This window comes from Hippocampus guttulatus, chromosome 1, assembly GCF_054856545.1.
Source record: "Hippocampus guttulatus isolate MCC_2025c chromosome 1, RoL_Hgut_1.0, whole genome shotgun sequence".
Taxonomy (NCBI): Eukaryota; Metazoa; Chordata; class Actinopteri; order Syngnathiformes; family Syngnathidae; genus Hippocampus; species Hippocampus guttulatus.
In genome coordinates, this window is record NC_141261.1 from 22,470,951 (window position 1) to 22,490,710 (window position 19,760).

Genomic DNA, 19,760 nt, shown 5'->3' on the forward strand with positions numbered 1-19,760 from the left:
AAAGCTAAGGCCACCTTTCTCCTTCTCCTCTCGTGCCTCCTCTCCTCCCCGCGAGAATGTGCATTTTTCTTCCTTCTTCAGATGTGGCACGCTTTCATGCGCACACAAAGACGAGCCGTACCTGGCACACAAGGGCGTGAAGGAGCTGGCACAAAGGTTTGTGTGCACCACACGCATACGTACACACACGCACACACCTGCCTGGCACAGAGCTCTCTATTTGTTGAAGCCTGGTAAACACACATACAGATAATCTGGCCGATTACCCCCTTCCAACCATAATTCACCCGTAGCCGAGTTGTATGATGATGGATCCAAATATTATCCTGACAGATTAGTCTGTGGTCCGATGCCACGTCACAACCTACGTCAGGTCACTAGTTCGGGGTAAGACCCAAATTGCCTGTGCATATACCTTCAATGTTCCAATTTTGTTTTCATGTACATTGACATCAATCAATTCCTGTGAAACAATTCAAAACAAAACAAAGCTTGTTTGAACTGCACATGAAGTAGTTCCCTCAAATAAAAATGAAAAGCCTTACTCGTCGTTGCAAATCAGAAGAGGACAGTGGCTGATTCATATATATATATTAGAGCTGTCAGTTTAGCACGTTTTTATCGGCATTAATTTAAATGAATTTTAACGTGATTAAATTTTTTCTCGCGAGATTAAAGCGGCATACGTCACAGCGGATTTTACGTTGCTCTATAAATAAACCGGGAACAAAACCACAAGCGCGCTGCAGAAGTCCACACCCATGTCTGTTTTGCCAGCCACGGCAGCGCGAGAAACCGAAAACGGATACTTCAAGAGTTTATGAATGGAAAGTTTACTTTTAAAAAGTTAAAAAGTCAGTTCCACTGACGAGACCAAAGTTACCTGGATGTTTTGCAGTCGTAAACTGAGCTATCATCATAGCACGTCGAGTCTGAAATACCACTTAATGGCCAAGCACACAGCTGATGTGAGTACTCCGCCCCCTCGTCTAAGACAGACAGCTATGGATATTTATATATTTCTTCGCATTTTCAAAGCGAAGAAAATGGATGACACGACGAAGAACAAATTTGCTGAAGCCATAGCTAAATGTATGGCTACTGCATGCAAGCCTGTCAACATTGTCCACAGCCAGACTCAAGCTGAAATCATTCGCGTTGTTTCGAACGACTCCACTACGGATTGCCAGCGAGAGCCTCCATTACAAGCTTTGTACAGAGATTGTACGTAGTGGAGAAGGCTAAGGTACACTAAGCGGGAGAAGACACTGTTTCGGGAGAGAAATAAGAGACTTGGTTGATGAGCCTCTGGTGAATAAAGAGCAGGTAGCCTGTTGAGTACGATGTATGCCACTGACGTGATTGTTACTTGTTTGGAACTATTTTGTGTGGAAGGTTACCGTGTTCCGTGTCCATATAAATAAAGGGGGTGGAGCTTCTCTGTGTTCGTCTGACAGTGACGGTGCGCTGAGGCACGTTGAGAGTTCAGCGGGGCAGTCGTAGCGAACACACTGAAAATAAAACGTCTCTACTGTTGTGTTGTGCCTTGAAGCAAGTGTAGTCATCCGAAATGATGTCTACACAAAACCATAGAGAGACTTCCTCGCAAGAAGGACCGACAGAATCAACATAGCCTGACTGCTGTGTTCAAAGCAAACTTGAGAAAAACGAAGTATGCAACCATGGCTTAAATCCACTATAGGCTGAGTACTAGTTTACCTTAGATGTGCACTTTATCATTTTATATTGCTCTGTTTTAATTCCCTAAAAAGAGGTGTTGAAGGAGCTGTTGTGTGGCAAAATATTTTTTCACTGTTGTTGATAGACAGAAATATTGTGTGAGAGATTATGTGTGAATAACTGCTCCAAGTGAAAAATGTTCATGTAAAATTGAAAATCGTTGTTTCAGTAAGTATTTGCATTTTGCACATAGAAAACAGATTCATGTTTCCATGTTGATGAGAGCATTAAAACGGGGAAAAATAGGACAAAAAATATAAAAGGAAATTCAGAAATGGTAAAAAATGTGTGAGTAATCACGATTAATTTTGAGTTAATTTGAGTTAATAATGACATCTTCGTTGTAATTTTATTAAATATAGTAATATATACTGTATGTGGACAGTAGATCATTGAAGTTGAACGTGTATCATTGTCGATTACATTTAATTTGTTGGTGATTTCAATTAATTGTGGCACTGACGGAAACATCATTTTTTTTATTGCAAAGCTTTCATGGATTGTTTTCAGTGGGTCCAAAGTATTGATGTTATTGTGTTAGAAACCAAAGTGATATGCAACAGCTGCAGCAGTAAACAAAGGCATGCTAAAGAAACTGGTGGCAATAAACAATCAAGGGAAGGCTAACTAATTGATGCGCACATGAGTGCACTCGCGCGCACACACACACACACACACACACACACACACTGCTGTAATTAGTATGTTTTAAAAGAACCAAATGACAGTGATTTGAGCGCCACAGCATCCATAACAATTTGCCTCTGGGGGGGCTGCACCATTTTACCATGGATCTATTCAAACACTCGCAAATAATCACGTTTGTGCGCTCGCTCGCGCACACACACACACACACACACACACACACACATGCGGTCATGCCATCATTAAATGTACTTGAGATAGACGGAGAGAGGCTGGCTGTCTAAGCTATCACTTACAAAATTATCTCTTAACATCAAGCAAAGTGAAAAAAACAAAATGCTGATTTTGAGAATGAATTGAAAAGCATGATGAAGAAGTTTGTATCCAGATGTGAGGACCTGCCATCCAGCATTCTTCTTGTCCGTCTATCATCAATTTGTCTCATATCTGTCGGCACAGCTTGTGGCAAGTAACAGATCTGGAAAATGATTACGAGGCCAATGCAAGATTAAGCAAAAGGAATGTAAGAATGGGCTTTGAGGCCAGGATTGCTTGCTGTGCATGTGCCCCTCCAAAAGTCCTAAAAGTTACTTTTTACAAACGGATAATATGCGAAGTGCTTCTGACGGGCTCTGTTTTTTTTTATGTTGTCTTCTGATTCCTTGTCCAGGAGGCCCTCATCAGGAATGATCGGCTACTCTGTGGCAATCCGCCAAGAACGTCTGCATCTCCTGGACACCCTCAGGGCAACGGACAGACAAAATGTCAGCTGGACCCTCTACAGAGTGATGAGGAGACAAGCGATAGGGTATGCCGGAGTCCAACGTTGAAGACAAAAAGAGTGGCTGAGGAATTGGAGCAGTGGGGGCCTATATTCGGGGTTGTAAAGATAATTTTTGTGAATTTACAAATATCGTAATAGAGCTACTTACATCACATTTTATTATGGTAAGTTTGTGAAGAATACAAAATCTGGTGCATTTTATTATTGTGTTCTGTTCCCCGGGTGGGACCTGATTTGACTTTATAACGGTAATGCACAACTCACAAGGGTCGCGGGCATGCTGGAGCCTATCCCAGCTGTCTTCGGGCAGGTTGCCAGCCAATCCCAGGGCACACATACACGAACAACCATTCGCGCTCAGAATCACATCTAGGGACAATTTGGTGTGTTCTATTAACCTGCCCTGCGTGTTTTTGGAATGTGGGAGGAAACCAGAGTACCCGGGGGAAACCCATACAGACACAGGGAGAACATGCAAACTCCACACAGGAAGGCCGGAGCCAGAATCGAACTCCGCACTTCTGCACTGTGAGACCAACGTGCTCACCAATGGACCACCATGCTGCCCCACACACACATACACTCCCATACATTTCACATACACTTATTGGCCAATCTATTGAACTGTTAAGTGCACCGGGGGCATGCTGGGGCCTGCCTGCTGCTGTTTTACCTCCTAAAACGCCAAAAACATTTCAGATGACAAGAATCCTAACGCGCATTGTGGCCAAGGGTAGAATCCAATTTCAGTCGCTTGCACTCCTATTCCTGTCTATCCATGCGTATCATCATCTTCTTTGTCTTCTTTTTCTTCTTCTTCTTTTTGGTTCATTGGTGTATTCCAGCTCTTTGTTACATACCACCACCTACTGTACACAAAGCGCAAAGCATTTCCATATGTAGTCAATGTCAACAACCCTGATCGTATTCAGCCCCGCTAACAAACACACAAGACACACCGTTCGTCAAGAGCAAAACGGCTGTCAAGCGGTGACGGACCTTCAGTTAGTGCTGACGGAATGCCTACCTTTGGTAGTACTGTACGCTGTGATTAAACACAGATTTTATTGCTCTTACAAAGACATAATTTCCAACTAATATAAAGTAAAGTACTACTTTGCCGATGAAGGCCAGTTCCACAGGGAGAATATATATTTCCCTTGTGAAATAATAATATAGAGTAGCTTTAATACATCCAAGTAAAGTAACACGGGTTATTTTCTCACATAAAAAAAAACTGCAGGTACCAGTAACTTAAAATTAGCTGCAAAAGGAAGTGTGTAATTAGATGAGTTGTCATTCATCTGAATTTCAATGCATAATTCAAAAAGCATTAGAAAGGACTGAACTAGCTTTGAAAACAGCATCCTACATTGCAATTATGGTACGCGCTTCTCCTAATGACTGTGAGGACTCAGTCTAAATGTGTTCATCTGTGGAATTTTAGCCATGGTTCACCTCACTCAATCTCTGTCACGCAGCACAAACACACAAGCTCACAAAGGCGGGAAAAGGGAGAGTCGAGGGGCATCAAGTGGACCGAGAAAATTGTCTAACTGTACTCTTTTGCATCTTATTCCAGGATTATTTTATTTTTTTACCAATTTTCAAAACGTGTGCCTTATACAGAATAGCCTGCACGCTGTATAAACAAATACTATAACTTTAAATACGTAAAACAGGCATTCTAAATATATTCTTCAAGAAAAAATTGAGCACTTAAAATTTGACAAACCTGCAAAGAAAATCATTTTTGCAAATTGGTATTTTTATCGAGTGTTTGTTTAGCGACATCAAGTGACTACTCTCGGTAACTACATCTAAAAAAAGACGAGGAAAAAAAGCAGCAAAAACTCCAAACAGATGGGGAACAAAAGTTTTCTAAAAGACTAAAAACTCGCCCTAAACAACACACTAATTTCGTCAACATTCACAGACAAAAGAAATATCCCTTAGCAAATGAAAACAAAACTACAGAATGGGTGCAACATATTGGTCGAACTTGAGTTTAAGTAGACTCAAGTCAATCTGCTTTAACTCTTGATGTAAGTATTCTTCTCTTTTGATGTTGATTCTGATGGATTGCAGATTTTTCCCAACCCACCACGTCCTACTTTCAAGTGACCTCTGGTTTTCAATTTATAATGAGGTTTTGGACTTGTAATTCTGTTGTCGACATCTGTGTATTCTTGGTGAAATTTGACATGTTCAAATGAAGTTCTGGATTGAAGTGACTCTTTTATGTTGGTTCCTGGGGTTATTTTAACAAGTTTGGAAATAAGCTTTGTTCTTTAAAATAGGGTGTAACGTATGGACAGATGAAGAAATGGACGGCAAGAGACAGGAAACAAGAACCAATGCAAGATTACATTTGCATACACGGAGTGAATAGCACCCTTATAAAGAAAGAAAAAGAAATATCAATTCATGAAAATGACATTGTTGTTGATAAGAAGAAACCACAGAACATTTAGCAATACTTCCCAGAGCACATACTAGTGAGTGTATGTGCTCTCGGAAAAAAGACGAAACATCACTGAGCTTTTAAAAAAAGAGAAACATGATTTGATGTCCTAGAAATGCTTTGAAAGAGCCAATGTTTTTAAATATTGTGTCGGATTTTAAAGCCAACAAATCTGGTGTTTAGGAGGAGGTATGTATTTAATGTATTTCTATCCTTAATACGCACTCTACACCAATAGTGGCGGTAATGCTCTTCAACGTTATTTTCCAACAGCTGTCAAAATCTGAAAGAAGAAGAAAAAGAAGACGAAGAAGAGGAGGAGGAGGAGGAAGAAGAAGAAGGAAAAAAAACAGCAACTGTTGAGTGTCGGTTTTGACGAGAAACAAGCGCCTATATCCTGGTTTCTTATTGTTGGTATTTGTTTTATTCGTTGCCCCGATTGGTTCACTCGGTAAGACATGCGGCTAGCGTGTAGACGTTGACCGACAATCTTGTTTACGTGCGTTTTTCAGCGTGTCATATGCTTTTAAATTTCACATCTAACATCAGACGTTCTACATTCCCCTTGCGATTATGTGTGTTCTGGTTAATACGGCTGTTGTATTGAGTGCTGGCTTTTCATGACGTGCGCTCGACTCTGCTAACCGGTCACCACCATTGCCTGCCGTTATGGAGGAGCGAAAGCTGAAGAGAAAGAGCCCCAGGACCCCCACTACCCCAGTGGCGGCGGCCACGGTGACTGTGGCAACGCCGACTCCCACCAGCGGTTCTGCTCGGAAAGTCAGTGCTTCCATCGGGGGGAAACATGTCGGCTGCAGCCACGGCACGGGCCCCCATTCCAGCCAGAAGAGCAAGAATAAAAGGTAGCAGCAACATGTGCTCACCACTTGAGTCACCATGTAATACTTTCAGTTCAAGGTGTCAAATAGGTTGTGTGCAATACGATTAAAAGGCTTATACATAGAGGCACCAAACATAAAGTCACAGATATTTGGAATGCAATAATACGATACTGTATTATTTTTGCCTTTTTTTTACTCCAAAATCATACAATCGTATGCTTAGTCATTAAAGATAAGATATACTTTATTAGTACCACACTGGTACACAATTGTAGACTGCTGAACACAATGCTTACCTGCAGTGTCGCAACAGTAGCCAGTTTTTGCCTGGGGCTGTATGCGTGAAATGCCTTTTTTAATTGGTGTTATTTTTTTTCCAGGGGAGTTCGTGACAAAACCAAGTATCAAATGGGTCCCAGTGTTCGTCCCAGCCCAAATCAGAACCAGGCGGCATCCATCATTCAGCACTCGTTCTTGACGGATGTCTCTGACGTGCAGGAGATGGAGAATGGACTTCTCAGCCTTCTCAATGACTTCCACTCAGGGAAACTGCAAGCTTTTGGTTAGCTGATTTAAGGATGACTCAAGTGACACAATTGTGTTGTTGTTTATTTTTTCCCCTCTCAAATGGAACAAGTCAAACATGGCAGAGTAAAGAAAAAATAAAATCTGACAAGCAAATTAAAAAATGCATGTTGTCATATTGGAATTGGAGGTCTTCAGCCAGGTTTTTACTCCAGGTCAGTGTTTCCAAATCTGATGTATTGCCCTGTTACCGATATGGGGCTTGAGAAAATCTTTCTCGGGCCGCAAATTAAATTTACTTTTTCAAGGGTTTCCAGCTGCATTTGGGGAGTCTTTGTGTGTCTTGGTAAGGTCAAAAGATTAAAAAAAAAAAACAAAACATAAAATAAGATGTCGGCACGAAATTCGAATTGTGACCACCTGCAGTTCGAATTCAGTGTTTACAAAGTTTTCTTTTGTCTGTCCCAGGTAATGAGTGCTCCATTGGGCAGATGGAGCATGTACGGGAGATGCAGGAAAAGTTGGCCCGCTTACACTTTGACCTGTATGGTGAGGAGGACGAAATGCAAGACGACCAGAGAAAAACAGCCCGGGATACCAACATGGACAAGTTGCTTCTGAATGTAAGACCTTGTACATTTTACAGTTCTGTACAAAAATTCTTGGAGCACCACCTACATTATTGTTTGAAGGCCCCTTTTCCTCAGTAGTAAATGTACAGTGCTCTCTGTAATTATTGGCACCCCTGGTTAAGAGGTGTTAAAAGCCTTAAAATAAATTCAATTTCTATGACACAAGCATTCTCTCGTTTTGAGAATGGCTCATCAGATACAGACCCAAGCTCATCCCGTGACATCTCAGCACCCCAAACTCAACCCTCATTGAAAACCAACAGATATATGGCTATATGCTTCTGATTCTAAAAAATGAAAAGTTAATTATAATTTTCCTTTTCAGCTGGAGGAGTTGAGTTCATCTATGTATCCTTACTGGCATCTGCAAGACCTCATGTGAAATGTAAATAATGCCTATTGTTGCGTTCGAGGAATACACACAATTTGTGCTTGTGTTCTCCCTGAACTTGCCACTTCCAGCCAGAAACTGAATCTGACCGACAGCCAAGAGATTCCAAAGTCTGCCAGCATGTGAATGCCTCTCTGCCAGACGTTGCCAGAAACCTGTTTGTTGCCCATGAAAGGCAAAAACAAAATGCGATGCGCCTAATGAAGGTGTTGCCAATCTAATATTACTAAACATCAAGATCCTCGTAGTTTAGGCACTATTTATCATTTTATCTGACTGGTCACCAGCATCTATTTCTTGTTCTAGACCATGTCCTGTAAGAGGAAGTGCAACGTTCTAACCAAAGTGATTTGAATTAACAGATCGTTTGGCTGCAAATAATTGTATGGCACTCTGTTGCACTTTATATCATCAGACCCATCAGTGTATAATCAAACAGATTTGTCAAATTGTAGTTACAATGTGAAAAAAAATAATGTTTAACCATTTTCAGCATCAAGATTAGATAGTTTGTGTCCACATATTTGCTTCCTATTTGGCTGCAAGCAGTCCAGTAACCCAAATATTGATGTCACTACCACGCCTTAATTTCTTATGCGGTAATTAAAGCTTTATTGGTTGAAATGAATTGTCTACTTCTCTACATGCGAAATGTAAATCATTCAATACTTTTGACTGTCAGTCAGCCAATGTTGGGGATGTAGTATTATCTTTAAAGCTTGAACTGTGAAAAACATGTATGCTGATGTTTTTAATAAAATACACGAATGACAATTTTCATCAAGTATTCTGCAGCGTTTCAGTAAGCCTTTTTCTTTGAAAGAAGAGTCAACCAAATTGACTTCGTGGAAGTTACCATCCAATGCATTGATTGACAGTCAGTGTTCCAAGAAAGACCATCAGGTTTGTGTTTTAGAATTATCCAGTTTTATTTAATTGTATTTACTACTCTTTCGTTCATCTGTTCACATGCTAGCGACGTAAGAGGCAGGACTGTTAAATGCTGTTCCACAAGGTGGCAGAGGTCATGTATCCACTTTTTGTAACATTCCTGTTTGAAGGCGTGAATGACATTTTTTCAAATGTAAGATACACGCCGTTGGTCAATTTAGGTTGGGAAACTACGCTGTACCGCGTTTAAATTTGGATTTCATCAGACGTTCGCCCAGCGTCATCTTGTGCATGTAACGCGGAACTACACCATATAGGATTGAACGAATGAGAAAATTCCTCACACGCCCACAACGAGTTTGCAATGTTGTTTAAAAAGCTAATATACCGTAGTGGGTGAAACAAATCCACATAACAAGCTGACGGGCTTTTCGTACCAATAATGTGATGATGTTGCTCGCAGCAAGTGCAGTGTTTTGTGTGAAGGAATGTGTTGATGCGTATCCATGGCGACTCGGAGCCACAGATGACTTGCATTTGTAGACCATACTTGTAATCGAGTGCTTCGTCAGGATTTCACACGGCTTTAAAAACAAAATCCATGGAAAAGAAGAAGCTTCACTCAAACGCTCGGTTCAGCTGTTGGACTCCGCTGAATAACCGCGCAGAGAACATGCAGGTCAGATTCAAAGCAACACGAAGTGAAAAAGCATTATAGTTAGATTATACGGATACAGATTGTGATTAAATGTATAGAAATTGCAGATGGGTCAATCTAGAATGCGCCATCCAACATTCTGATGTGCTGTATTCATTTTTGTTTTCAAGAGAAGGGAGTAAACCAATCTCGTAATTTGAGTCGTCCAGTTCAACTATCAACGATTGATTACTTGTCATGTAAAACTAAATTCCAAATAAGATTGGTAAATCCTCTTTTTTTTCAGCCGCAGTTGTATGTCACTCAAACCAACGCGACCCTGTTCATTTTATCAGAAAAAGACAATAATAGACATTTGCATTAGTCTGTTCTTATATTACAGGCAACATAGCAACCGAACACAGCAAGCAATCCTGTCCTTGTAATTTTCGAGTATACCAAAGAATAAATTCGTATTTGAGTGCATTTAACTGTTTAATTGTAAAGAATTTATTCAACGGTGAACTGCATCTTATTTTCTTTACGTTATAACATGACAAATAAAATACCTAAAAAGTGTACGTTTGAGCTGTATGAATCACAATTACACGAAATTTTATCACCTTAACTTGAGAAAAAAATTATAAAATTCAGATACCTTGGTGCCTCTATCATCCTCCAACACTGAAATGGTCATTAATAATAATAACATCATTGTCTTTTTAAGTGATTCAGTCCGAAATACATTTACAAATACATTTTTTAATGTCTTTTCAGACTCCACACATTCAATCCCACTTATTCACATTTTTATTCAAGACTTAGGATCTGATCCAAATGGCTGGTACAGAATGACTTTTAAAGATTAAGATATCCTTTATTTGTCTCGCAATGGGGAAATTTACAGTCAGAGTTAAGAAAGGAAACCACAAGGTAGGGAGAGGGAAAAAACCCACGCTCGAACTATCCTCGTCTGAGGATAATTTAAGTCCAGTATAAAAAAAAACCCTCGCACATAAATAAGCATATGACAGTTACAACAAGTCACAAGACATAACATGTAATGAGGGGGAGGATGAATGGGGGGGGGGGGGGGGGTGACCGCGACGCGGCCCGTCCAATCAGCTGCACAGTCTGCCGTGCGCTCCGCAGAACATTCCACGTCGCGGAGGTAAAGAAGAGGAACGATGAAGGCGGTGAGGATGAGGATGTGTATGCGCGTGTGATTGTCTGGTTGTGTATGTGTCTGCGTGAACAGGCCGCAGCTGCTTCGTCAAGGTCTGCTCATGAAGACAGTCCTGACTTATCAGTCCATGGCCGAGAAGGAGGGGGTGATGGGTGGGGGCACTAGCTTCCGTGCATACCTTCCATCTAGGGGAAAGGGGTCCAAATAGCGTTGTTTGTTTTGGAGGGACGGCCGCCAACAATTTCGGGTGGCCTTGAGTCCGTGGCTGTATCCCTTCACTGGCGCCGATCAGCCAAATCCTCAATTCCTTTTCGAAGCGAGAATTCCACTTCTCCCTGTTGTTGTCGATCGTACGGAAACGCTCCAGAACCGCAATTGCGGTTGAGCTCAGTCACCGCTTGAGTCTGAGTGTTGGACATTCGCGCTAGACCATCGAGAATGACCGGCAGCTTCTTCACTTCCAATTAAGCTGCTCCCGGCGGTTGGATTTTGCGATAGAACAGGAAACTGCTAACACCAAACTGCAGCATACCTGTTATCAGAAGGCCAATAATGTAGATGTCTTCCTCCTCCGCAACAGACAGTATTGCCAGGCACACCATTCTCCGCTTCCTCCATGGATCTAGGGTGTGCCCAGCAGCAAATGTCCCGAGGGGCAAGCAGGCTCCCCACTGCCTGCTCATCTCGTGGAGAAAATCTTGTCGATTGCATCAAGAGACCAGCCAACCAATTCCATGCTTTGTTTTTTAGGATGAAAAATACGGCGGAGGCTAGGAGAAGACAGCACAAGGACAGCACATAGACTGAGTGGCGAGCAAGGAGGGGGGGGGGGGGGGGGAGGGGGACAGGAGCAGGAGCAGAGCAAAAAAGCCTTCCGCCTTCGTCGAGAGTCAAGCAGAATAAGAATTAAAATGCCTTTGAAAGGCAGATTTGGTTTTTCTCAATCAGCTGGTTGGTATTTTAACCCCATGAGATGTGCTATGGTTTGACCAGTGCTGATGTTTGTTCCCTAACAGTTATTTGAAGAGAGGATCAACCTCGTGCTGCACTGGTTTGATATATGGACCGATCGACAGAGGAAACACATGATGTATTCTGTGCTCACACGATGTACCAAGGCTCAGCTCAGGTGAAGTCCTTTTTTTCCCCTTCTGAAAATTGGGAATGTCACAACACCGTCCACTGAAGTACAGTATGTCAATCACCCCAGCAGGTATTGTAGAGATCTGCTGACCGAAACACTTCCAACAACTCAAGCGGATTTCACAGCGGTGTTGCCCCGCTTCCTGTCACTTTACATCATGTCCTTCCTGTCCCCCTTGGACCTCTGCTCCGCCGCCCAAGTCAGCTGGCACTGGAGAGTTCTGTCGGAACAGGTGGGAAGGGTTGTAAGGCCAACACTTGTACAGTGCTGTGAAATAGTGTTTGCCCCCTTCCTGACAGGTAGGTTTGGATTTTTTTTGTGCCTTAATGAATTGAATTGGCATTTAGAGATTTAATTGTATATTTCCTTGGTTAGTCTCTATGTGTGATATACAAATTGGTTTGATGAATTGAAACCTTTGTGCGTGATAAAAATGCAAACAAACACAGAAATCAGGGAGCGGGCAAATACTTTTTCACGGCACTGTATTTAATTTGTTCTGGGAGTTTAATCATCACGGTTCAAATAAAACTCAGGATTGTCTCTGGGCGGGGCGCTGCATACGACAAGGTTGGTTTCTTCCCTACACGCCTGGAGAAAAGGAGTTTGGCGCTTGGAAGAAGCACTTCATCTCCTGCATCAGCACACTGGACAGGCTGACTCCTCATGAAGCAGCACAACACTTCTGGACACTCAGCCAACCTTATGATGGGGAGGAAGAAGAAGAAGAAGAGGAGGAGAGACTGAAAGAAAGATTAATCAGGCAGATGATCAGAACAAAAATTCACGAGGAGAAGAGTGAGTGAAAGCAGTGAAGAGTGAAGTAAAAACAAAAAAGTAGCAAATGTAGCATGTTTTTTTTTTTTTTCCTGCAGGAGTAGCACTGAGAACCAGAAAAGCCTGGAGCACCAGCACAAGGTTGGGTGAATCTGGAGGCAGAGCAACCACCCTTGGGACCACATTCAAGACCTCTGGACCTCCTAACTTGAGTCTGAGCACAAGCAGCGACCTGAGCTTGGAGGAAAACGTAGCACACAGCTCCAGCAGGTCAGAAATGCATCTAACGACACTCTGGAAACCTAATATACAATCATCAATATGAATGAAATTAAACACCTTCTTTAAAAAAAATAAAAAAAAATCACCGTCCAGATCTGTTCTCAATGAAGAGAATAGCATTTAACATTTTGTTTTGTTGATTAGACTCATCAACTCGGTGATCGACTAGTTAGCACGTCTGCCTCACAGTGCAGAGGTTCAGGGTTCGATTCCGGCTTCGGCCTTCCTGTGTGGAGCTTGTATGTTCTCCCCCTGCCTGCGTGGGTTTTCTCTGGGTACTCTGGTTTCCTCCCAAATTCCAAAAACATTCCATCCAGCCATCCTGCCATCCATTTTCCATTCCGCTTTCTTCTCACAAGGGTCGTGGGGGGGTTGGAGCCTCAGCTGTCTTTGGGTATTAGAGGGGGGGGGGGGGCCCTGAACCGGTTGCCAGCCAATTGCAGGGCACACAGAGACGAACAACCATCCGCTCTCACACTCACACCGAAGGACAGTTTGAAGTGTTCAATCAGCCTGCCGTGCATGTTTTTGGAATGTGGGAGGAAACCAGGGGACCAGGGAGAAAACCCACGCAGGCCCGGGGAGAACATGCAAATTCCACACAGGAAGGCCGGAGTCGGGATCGAACCCACGACCTCTGTGAGGCCGACGTGCTAACCACTGGGCCGCCCAAAAAAAACAAACATGCGTGGCAGGTTAATAGAACACTCTAAATTTTCCAGAGGTGTGAGTGTGAGCACGGATGACTGGCAACCAGTTTAGGGTGTTTGTGTCGTTTAATTATTGGAAAAAAAAATGTGTGTGTGTGTGTGTGTGTGTGTGTGTGTGTATATATATATATATATATATATATATATATACATACACACACACACACACACACACACACACACAGGTATAGATATTTTTTTTAATTCATCCTGTCATCAATTTTCAGAACTGCTTATTATGTCCACTGGTGAAGTTAGCAAACCACTTTCCTGTTCCAACATGACTGTGCCCCAGTGCACAAAGTTCAAGTTGATCATTCCTCATTATTGTTAACTGTTATTCAGCGAAGATGCTGTTTGAAATTTTCCAAGCAGAGCTAGTGGGCCACTGTCCAAATACGTCTTCAGACCTGCACCACGACAGCGCTCCAACATCTACAGGCATCCTGCAAACTACTTGCTGTTGGTCTCCAATAAAATTCCTGCTTATGAGGTGATCACCCAGCTTCAAGAAGACATTATTGGAACATGATGGTAGCAATCAACGTCATTTTCTTCCTGTGTGTGTCGTAGCTGGTGCTGAGCGGCGCCAAGGCGGATGTGATTGTCGTCCTCTATGACCACCGAGGGACTCTCTTGGCACTGTTGTCCCAGGTGGAGGAGGCTGTTTCCGGGCGCACTTTTAAAAGGCTCGGCCTGTTAGCGCCAGGGGGAACGGAAGAAATTCACCTCTTTCACAGTGAGAATGAATACTTTTTCATCTTTCTTATTTCTTTGATTTTCCCCCAACATATTTTGTTCCTGCAGACATCTGCTTATCAGACAGAACCATACTCATCCCGGCCCATCGAGATTTCTGGGAAAAATTGTCCATCCTGGTGGTCCCTGCCGAGCAAGGAGGCGGGATCGACATTTTCTCACCGTGTGCGGCATCGAGTGGGCGATCGCCATTTCACACTGTGACTCAGAAGCAGCTCTGCGGCTCAACTGTTCTTCTCTCTCAGCCTCAGGTGTGGCGCTCATGCAGAAGCTGGCCGCTCTTACTGGGTTGAATGTTTGGGCACCGATGGGTCTCGCCACTGGAAGTTTTCAAAATAGTGAGTCCCGTAGCCAAAGTCTTATCACATAATTAAGACAATTCAATTCCAAATGAACAAAACCCTGTTGTTTTGTTACCCATCTTTAGTCCTCAGCGATTGGTCTGATGGAAGTATCGGTGCCATCTGGCTCTCCGACCCACAACCAGGAGGCCCGGCGCTTCATTACATTTGTGAGCCAGTCCTGATGGGCTGGTGCAGACAGGCCCAGTGGATTGAGGAAGCTCTGGTGGAGATGAAAAACTGTCTGGAGTTCCGACTTCAGCAAGTTGGCCTACAAGCCCGGGGCAGAGCTTTGGGTGGGTGCCTCACTTCTTCTAAGCTTGTGGGAACTTGGCCTTTTGTAAACTCTGGTGAGTCTTCAGGTCATTCTCTGTGGGAGAGAGTCTGTCTTGAGGATCTGTGTTTGTCCGAAGACCTAAGTCTGGCACTCACTGAGGGACTCACTGTTCTCAGCAAACAAGCAGAGGTAAATAGTACTAGTTGCTGTTCCGTTCAATGATCACAAGGCCAGCAGGGGGACTAATTGTAATGCGGTTTGACAGCACGGACTGAAAAATCTTTTTTGGTGAAAACTCATTAGCGACGAGTAGACATCAAGCCCTAGACGTCATTGTGGGGTAGTATAATCGACTCATTGACTGGTCATGCATCTTCAGACGAGACCATTCGAGTTTCTTGCTGCCTTCCTGACGAAGTGGAGTGATGAGAAGGAGACGAGAGACGAAAACCTACTTTCCAATGTCCCTCTGATGTCAGGGCTTCCTCAGGTGGGATATGCTGTGTATGTTCTCTCCCCGTGCCAGAGAACAGCCAAGTCCTCATCTTGGCTTGTCTCTTCTTTCAGACACAGCTGGACTGGAGAGGTGTCGTCGCCAGAGAGTTGCAACTCAGTGAGGTTCTGTACATTAGCAGACTCAGCGCTATTGTGAAGGTATGTCCTCTTTCAAACTCAGTGATTGTGGATGAGGGTATCACTTTACGAGTCTCTCGTTTATGCATCCTGTTCCATGTGTTTGTTGAATTGCTTGGTGGTTACGTTGTGTTGTGCTGCTACACGGACTTTGCGTACATGATACCGCGATTGCTACACGGGATCAGAACCATTCCAAACCATTGTGTGCGAAGCTGAATTTACATTCTCTGGTAGGAGTGCTTATGTTGTTGTTATACGCCAAACTTCATTGGTTGGTTTTCCTCTGACCCCCTCTTTGCTAAAGTCATACCAGGAGCCTCTCACAGCAGCCCTCAACTCCAACAGGGCCATTCTCAGTTTAGCAGACATGCTTGTCATCCTGAGCCCCGTTGCAAAAATACTGGACCTCAACAGGTACGCACGACCCACACACATAGCTTTCTCGTTTAGTTTTTGTCTCATTTTCCGCCTGCTTGCTGGTCACAGGGAGTTCAAGGCAGCTTTAGATGCTAGACTGCAGCAGTGGGGTGCAGAGCAGTGTGTTGGCGATGTGTGCCTGAAACTGTGCACACACCTCAGAGTGTACACAAACTACCTCAACAACTACACAACTGCTCTCAGTGCCATTGACAAGGTAACAACTACTTGAGCGATCCAAAGAGATTTCACACAAGACCTTGGTAACACCATTCGACACTGAACTATCACATGAACAGCTATGTTGGCTCTCTCATTGACTCAATGCGGTCAGTGAACTCTCAGTGTGATGCTGGCTCTTCTATACCGCTGCTAATGTAAAGAATCAACTGTTTGTAAAAGGAATGCCCCTTTGACTGAAGCAACCAAAGCAGAGCTTCATTATCTTTGCCAAGGCAGCGTTTTTAATGCAAATGCAAATGGATATATGCCAGTATTGTTTGTCTATGGTTATCATTGCCAAAGTCCTATATGTGTGTGTCAGTGCAGAGATACGAAGCCGGCATTTCGAGCTTTCCTGAAGAGAACTGACCGAACTCTGGCAACCCACATGCTGAGGTAACCTTGTGTGCGCTTGTGCTCTGTCGAACTGGGATGTTGACACACATTCCTGTGCGTGCGGACGTGGGTTGTTATCCATGTGTGCGCCTGCTCCGAAAGTTTACAGGAGCTGCTGCTGTGTCCAGTGTGGCGAATCCAAGAGTACACAACCCTGCTGCAAGCTCTAACTTTGCACACACATGTCAGTCACCCTGATCACACTCAAGTCTCCTCCGCCCTCAGCACGTTGCAGCGATACATACAGTTCATCCAAAAGGTAGAATGGCTCACACACTGTTGTCATCAACTAAAAACAACGAAAGCAATATGTTTTGTCTCGTTTTAGCTCAAACACAACTGTGAAAGGGACCGGCTGTTGGAGGAAACACAGCAGATGATCCAAGGCTGTCCGGTAGAACTCTATATGTATCTCTTGTTGAAAGTTAGACACACAACCACTTTAACGTGTTTGTGTATGTCTGCGTGCAGAGTCTCAATGAGGGTAACCGGCAGCTGATCATCCGTCAAGATGCTGATTTACTCCACAGCCCCAATGATCACATATCAGAATCTCTCAGGTGTCAAATTACTAGAAAGTTACAATTAATTTGCATTGCTCCTCAGATAATATGAATTCACTTTTTGAGAACACGAATAATGTCATATGATGTAGGACAAGAGTGCCGTGGCCGTTTGTGGCCCACTGCCAGTTTTATTTTTTTTTAATGGCCCATAGCAAATGCAACTATGATTAATAATTGACACATCCCATGTGGCTTGCCTCTATTGGACTACATATTGTACTTTCTAAATCTGTATGCACTCATGGAGGACTACAATTTGTGTCTCAAGTATCAGTGCTGCTGCTGCAGATGTTACGGTCACATGTTTTTAAGTTATGTGTGGCTCATGTTTGATTAGGACCTACGAGCACGTAGCAGATGTCAGCCTCTTCCTGTTCACTGATGTTTTGATGTTGACACGGAGGCAAAAGAAACACACACCTTTCACGGTGGTGCACAGGAGCACACACACGTTCTTCGCCTCTTTGGCGCTCGCCACTCTGACTGTGAGGAAGATCGTACATTCGCGTTGTAAGTTGTCAGACACGGACACAATTTTCACATTGCTCTCCTTTGCTCAGCTGCTTTATATTTCCATAGACGTGAAGCACGCCTTCATCTTGGATGGTTCCTCTCGCTCGTGGGTGTGTGCCACAGAGCGAGGCCAGGAGATGGATCACTTCTTGTCCGTGCTGAGCAGTGCCATGCAAACAACTCTGACATCCACGTGATCAGTAGACAATGCTGATCGAATACAGCAGGAGGTTTGGACAATAAGTTGCACTTGTGTCAGGGAATCCCCCCCGCCCCCCCCCAAAAAAAACCTTTCGGATGATCATGACGACTTTTTAAATACATAATGTTAAAGTGCATCTAGGCTGTTAAAGCTTTAGAAAAACGATTGTGTTTCCACATTTTGTTAAGTTATAGATGATCGCCTCAGAATTCTACACAATTCTTCATGACAGAAAAGGTTTTTCCTTGTTTTTCAAATTTATTAAGAATTTTAAAAAATAATAAATTGTCTTATATTTAAGTATTCATAGCCTTTGACAAATGTATTCGATGCAGAAGTAGACTGTAACATAAAATGTGAAAAATGTGGAGTTCTCATGTTAAAGCCACTGTACTTTTTTATATGCTAATCCTGATGCAAAATGTATGATCAAAACGAATTTGAGACACGTACAGGTATGTTCCAATATAAAAGGTCTTTATTGAAACAAAAGGCGGGGGGGAAACTATGTTTGGTAGTATGATGCAGCTGCATTTCATCATCAGTTTTTCACATTTAGTACATGATGGCCATTTATCATTAAAAAAAAAAACTTAGTTTCCAGTCTTTTTTTTCATGTCTTTTTTTCCAATCTGCTAAAAAATAAATACAAATACACAACATACAGCTTTATCAAGTAGCCTTCCTATGACGCTTCACCTGGGTTGCAGTGATGCTGACATGATGAGAACTAAACTAAAGCAGCTACTATATAGTTGTCGGTGAATGCAAAGTGACCTCCTGGAGATCACATTGTCATTCAACTCGAATTTATTCATGACATTATACTAAAGTCTGCGGTTGGCAAGGTTTGGGTTGTTGTTGGTATTGGTTCTGTGTGCTGCAGACGTGTGCACAACCTGGTCTTTGCTACTGCTTAGAGGAGTGCGCAGTGACTGGCTACTATTCTGCAGCGCGCCATTGCCGCTCATCCCTTTTACAGACGTGGAGCCCTTTGGTTTTGGGATCCGGGTCGGCCCAGCGCGTCGGAATGCTTCTTGAGGTATCTGGAGGAATACAGAGAGGATTTGAGGTTGGGGTACCACAAGCAGCACAAGAAACGTTGCAGTTGGATTGGGTGAAAACCAGAAGTGACCTTTAGGTGGAGCCAAACACATTTAATAAGTTTCACAAAAGACTTCCTCAGGACACACTCCACCAGTGACGTCGCCGTTATGTAGTTTGGCAATGCCTAGTTGATGTTTGACTGGACAGAAAATGGGCAAAAAATGTTGATCCTAAGCCAGCTGATGTTCATGAGTTTCATTTTGATGAAAGCACAACGAAAATGAGGACTATGTCAACCAGAGTCACATTTTAGAGCAGTGGTTCTTAACCTGGGTTCGATCGATCGAACCCTAGGGCTTCGGTGAATCGGTCTCAGGGGTTCGATGGAGCCAGTGCCAATGAGGTTAAGACACACCCGACTCAACATGTCAATTAGTTATGACACGCCCACTTGGCCATCACTGGCTGGTTCATTTTGTGCACAATTTTAAAAAATTATACTTAGGTCTTGACATTTTATTTAAGTTTTTTTTCTCTTTTTAATAAATGTGTTTTTATGTCTTGAATTTGTAAAAAACAAATTATAGTTTTACTTTTCACTAATGAAGGTTTCGGTGAATGTGCATATGGTTGGGTTCGGTACCTCTAACGAGGTTAAGAGCCATTGTTTTAGAGGCTGAAATAGAAGGATATGGATTAAAAAAAATAATAGCAACGACTTTGGTTCAAAACCT

The 19,760-nt window shown here is 43.0% G+C and overlaps 3 protein-coding genes across 4 annotated transcripts in view; 2 read left to right on the top strand and 1 right to left on the bottom strand.

Moving 5' to 3' along the window:
• Nucleotides 1–5,931: 5,931 nt before the first annotated feature.
• On the top strand, nt 5,932–8,803 carry ccdc28a (coiled-coil domain containing 28A). Its single transcript, XM_086119823.1, has 5 exons — nt 5,932–6,496; nt 6,856–7,037; nt 7,469–7,623; nt 7,958–7,980; nt 8,095–8,803. Exons 1-5 carry the CDS (start codon nt 6,303–6,305, stop codon nt 8,147–8,149), a joined length of 609 nt encoding a protein of 202 aa, XP_085975949.1. The 5' UTR covers nt 5,932–6,302; the 3' UTR covers nt 8,150–8,803.
• Nucleotides 8,804–9,301: 498 nt separating this feature from the next.
• ect2l (epithelial cell transforming 2 like) lies at nt 9,302–18,585 on the top strand. Its single transcript, XM_086119858.1, has 21 exons — nt 9,302–9,593; nt 11,754–11,866; nt 11,951–12,113; nt 12,418–12,679; nt 12,757–12,928; nt 14,026–14,143; nt 14,224–14,389; nt 14,458–14,586; nt 14,655–14,747; nt 14,837–15,046; nt 15,113–15,216; nt 15,407–15,517; nt 15,595–15,681; nt 15,968–16,077; nt 16,150–16,297; nt 16,625–16,698; nt 16,801–16,957; nt 17,027–17,092; nt 17,170–17,258; nt 17,602–17,774; nt 17,844–18,585. Exons 1-21 carry the CDS (start codon nt 9,516–9,518, stop codon nt 17,972–17,974), a joined length of 2,754 nt encoding a protein of 917 aa, XP_085975984.1. The 5' UTR covers nt 9,302–9,515; the 3' UTR covers nt 17,975–18,585.
• filip1l (filamin A interacting protein 1-like) overlaps nt 18,440–19,760 on the bottom strand; it is a 34,823-nt gene continuing 33,502 nt past the window's right edge. For both annotated transcript variants that reach the window (XM_086119836.1, XM_086119846.1), the window contains one exon: nt 18,440–19,025. In XM_086119836.1, coding sequence (XP_085975962.1) covers nt 18,807–19,025 — 219 coding nt within the window. In that variant the 3' untranslated portion in view covers nt 18,440–18,806. The remainder of the gene's footprint in view (nt 19,026–19,760) is intronic.

Bases quoted from the DNA above. Each gene is read 5' to 3' on its own strand.
- ccdc28a (XM_086119823.1), top strand. From the start codon at position 6,303: ATGGAGGAGCGAAAGCTGAAGAGAAAGAGCCCCAGGACCCCCACTACC. The intron at 6,497-6,855 runs GTAGCAGCAACA...TTTTTTTTCCAG, and splicing joins CAGAAGAGCAAGAATAAAAG to GGGAGTTCGTGACAAAACCA. The intron at 7,624-7,957 runs GTAAGACCTTGT...TTTCCTTTTCAG, and splicing joins TGGACAAGTTGCTTCTGAAT to CTGGAGGAGTTGAGTTCATC.
- ect2l (XM_086119858.1), top strand. From the start codon at position 9,516: ATGGAAAAGAAGAAGCTTCACTCAAACGCTCGGTTCAGCTGTTGGACT. The intron at 11,867-11,950 runs GTGAAGTCCTTT...TCACCCCAGCAG, and splicing joins TGTACCAAGGCTCAGCTCAG to GTATTGTAGAGATCTGCTGA. The intron at 14,390-14,457 runs GTGAGAATGAAT...TTGTTCCTGCAG, and splicing joins AGAAATTCACCTCTTTCACA to ACATCTGCTTATCAGACAGA.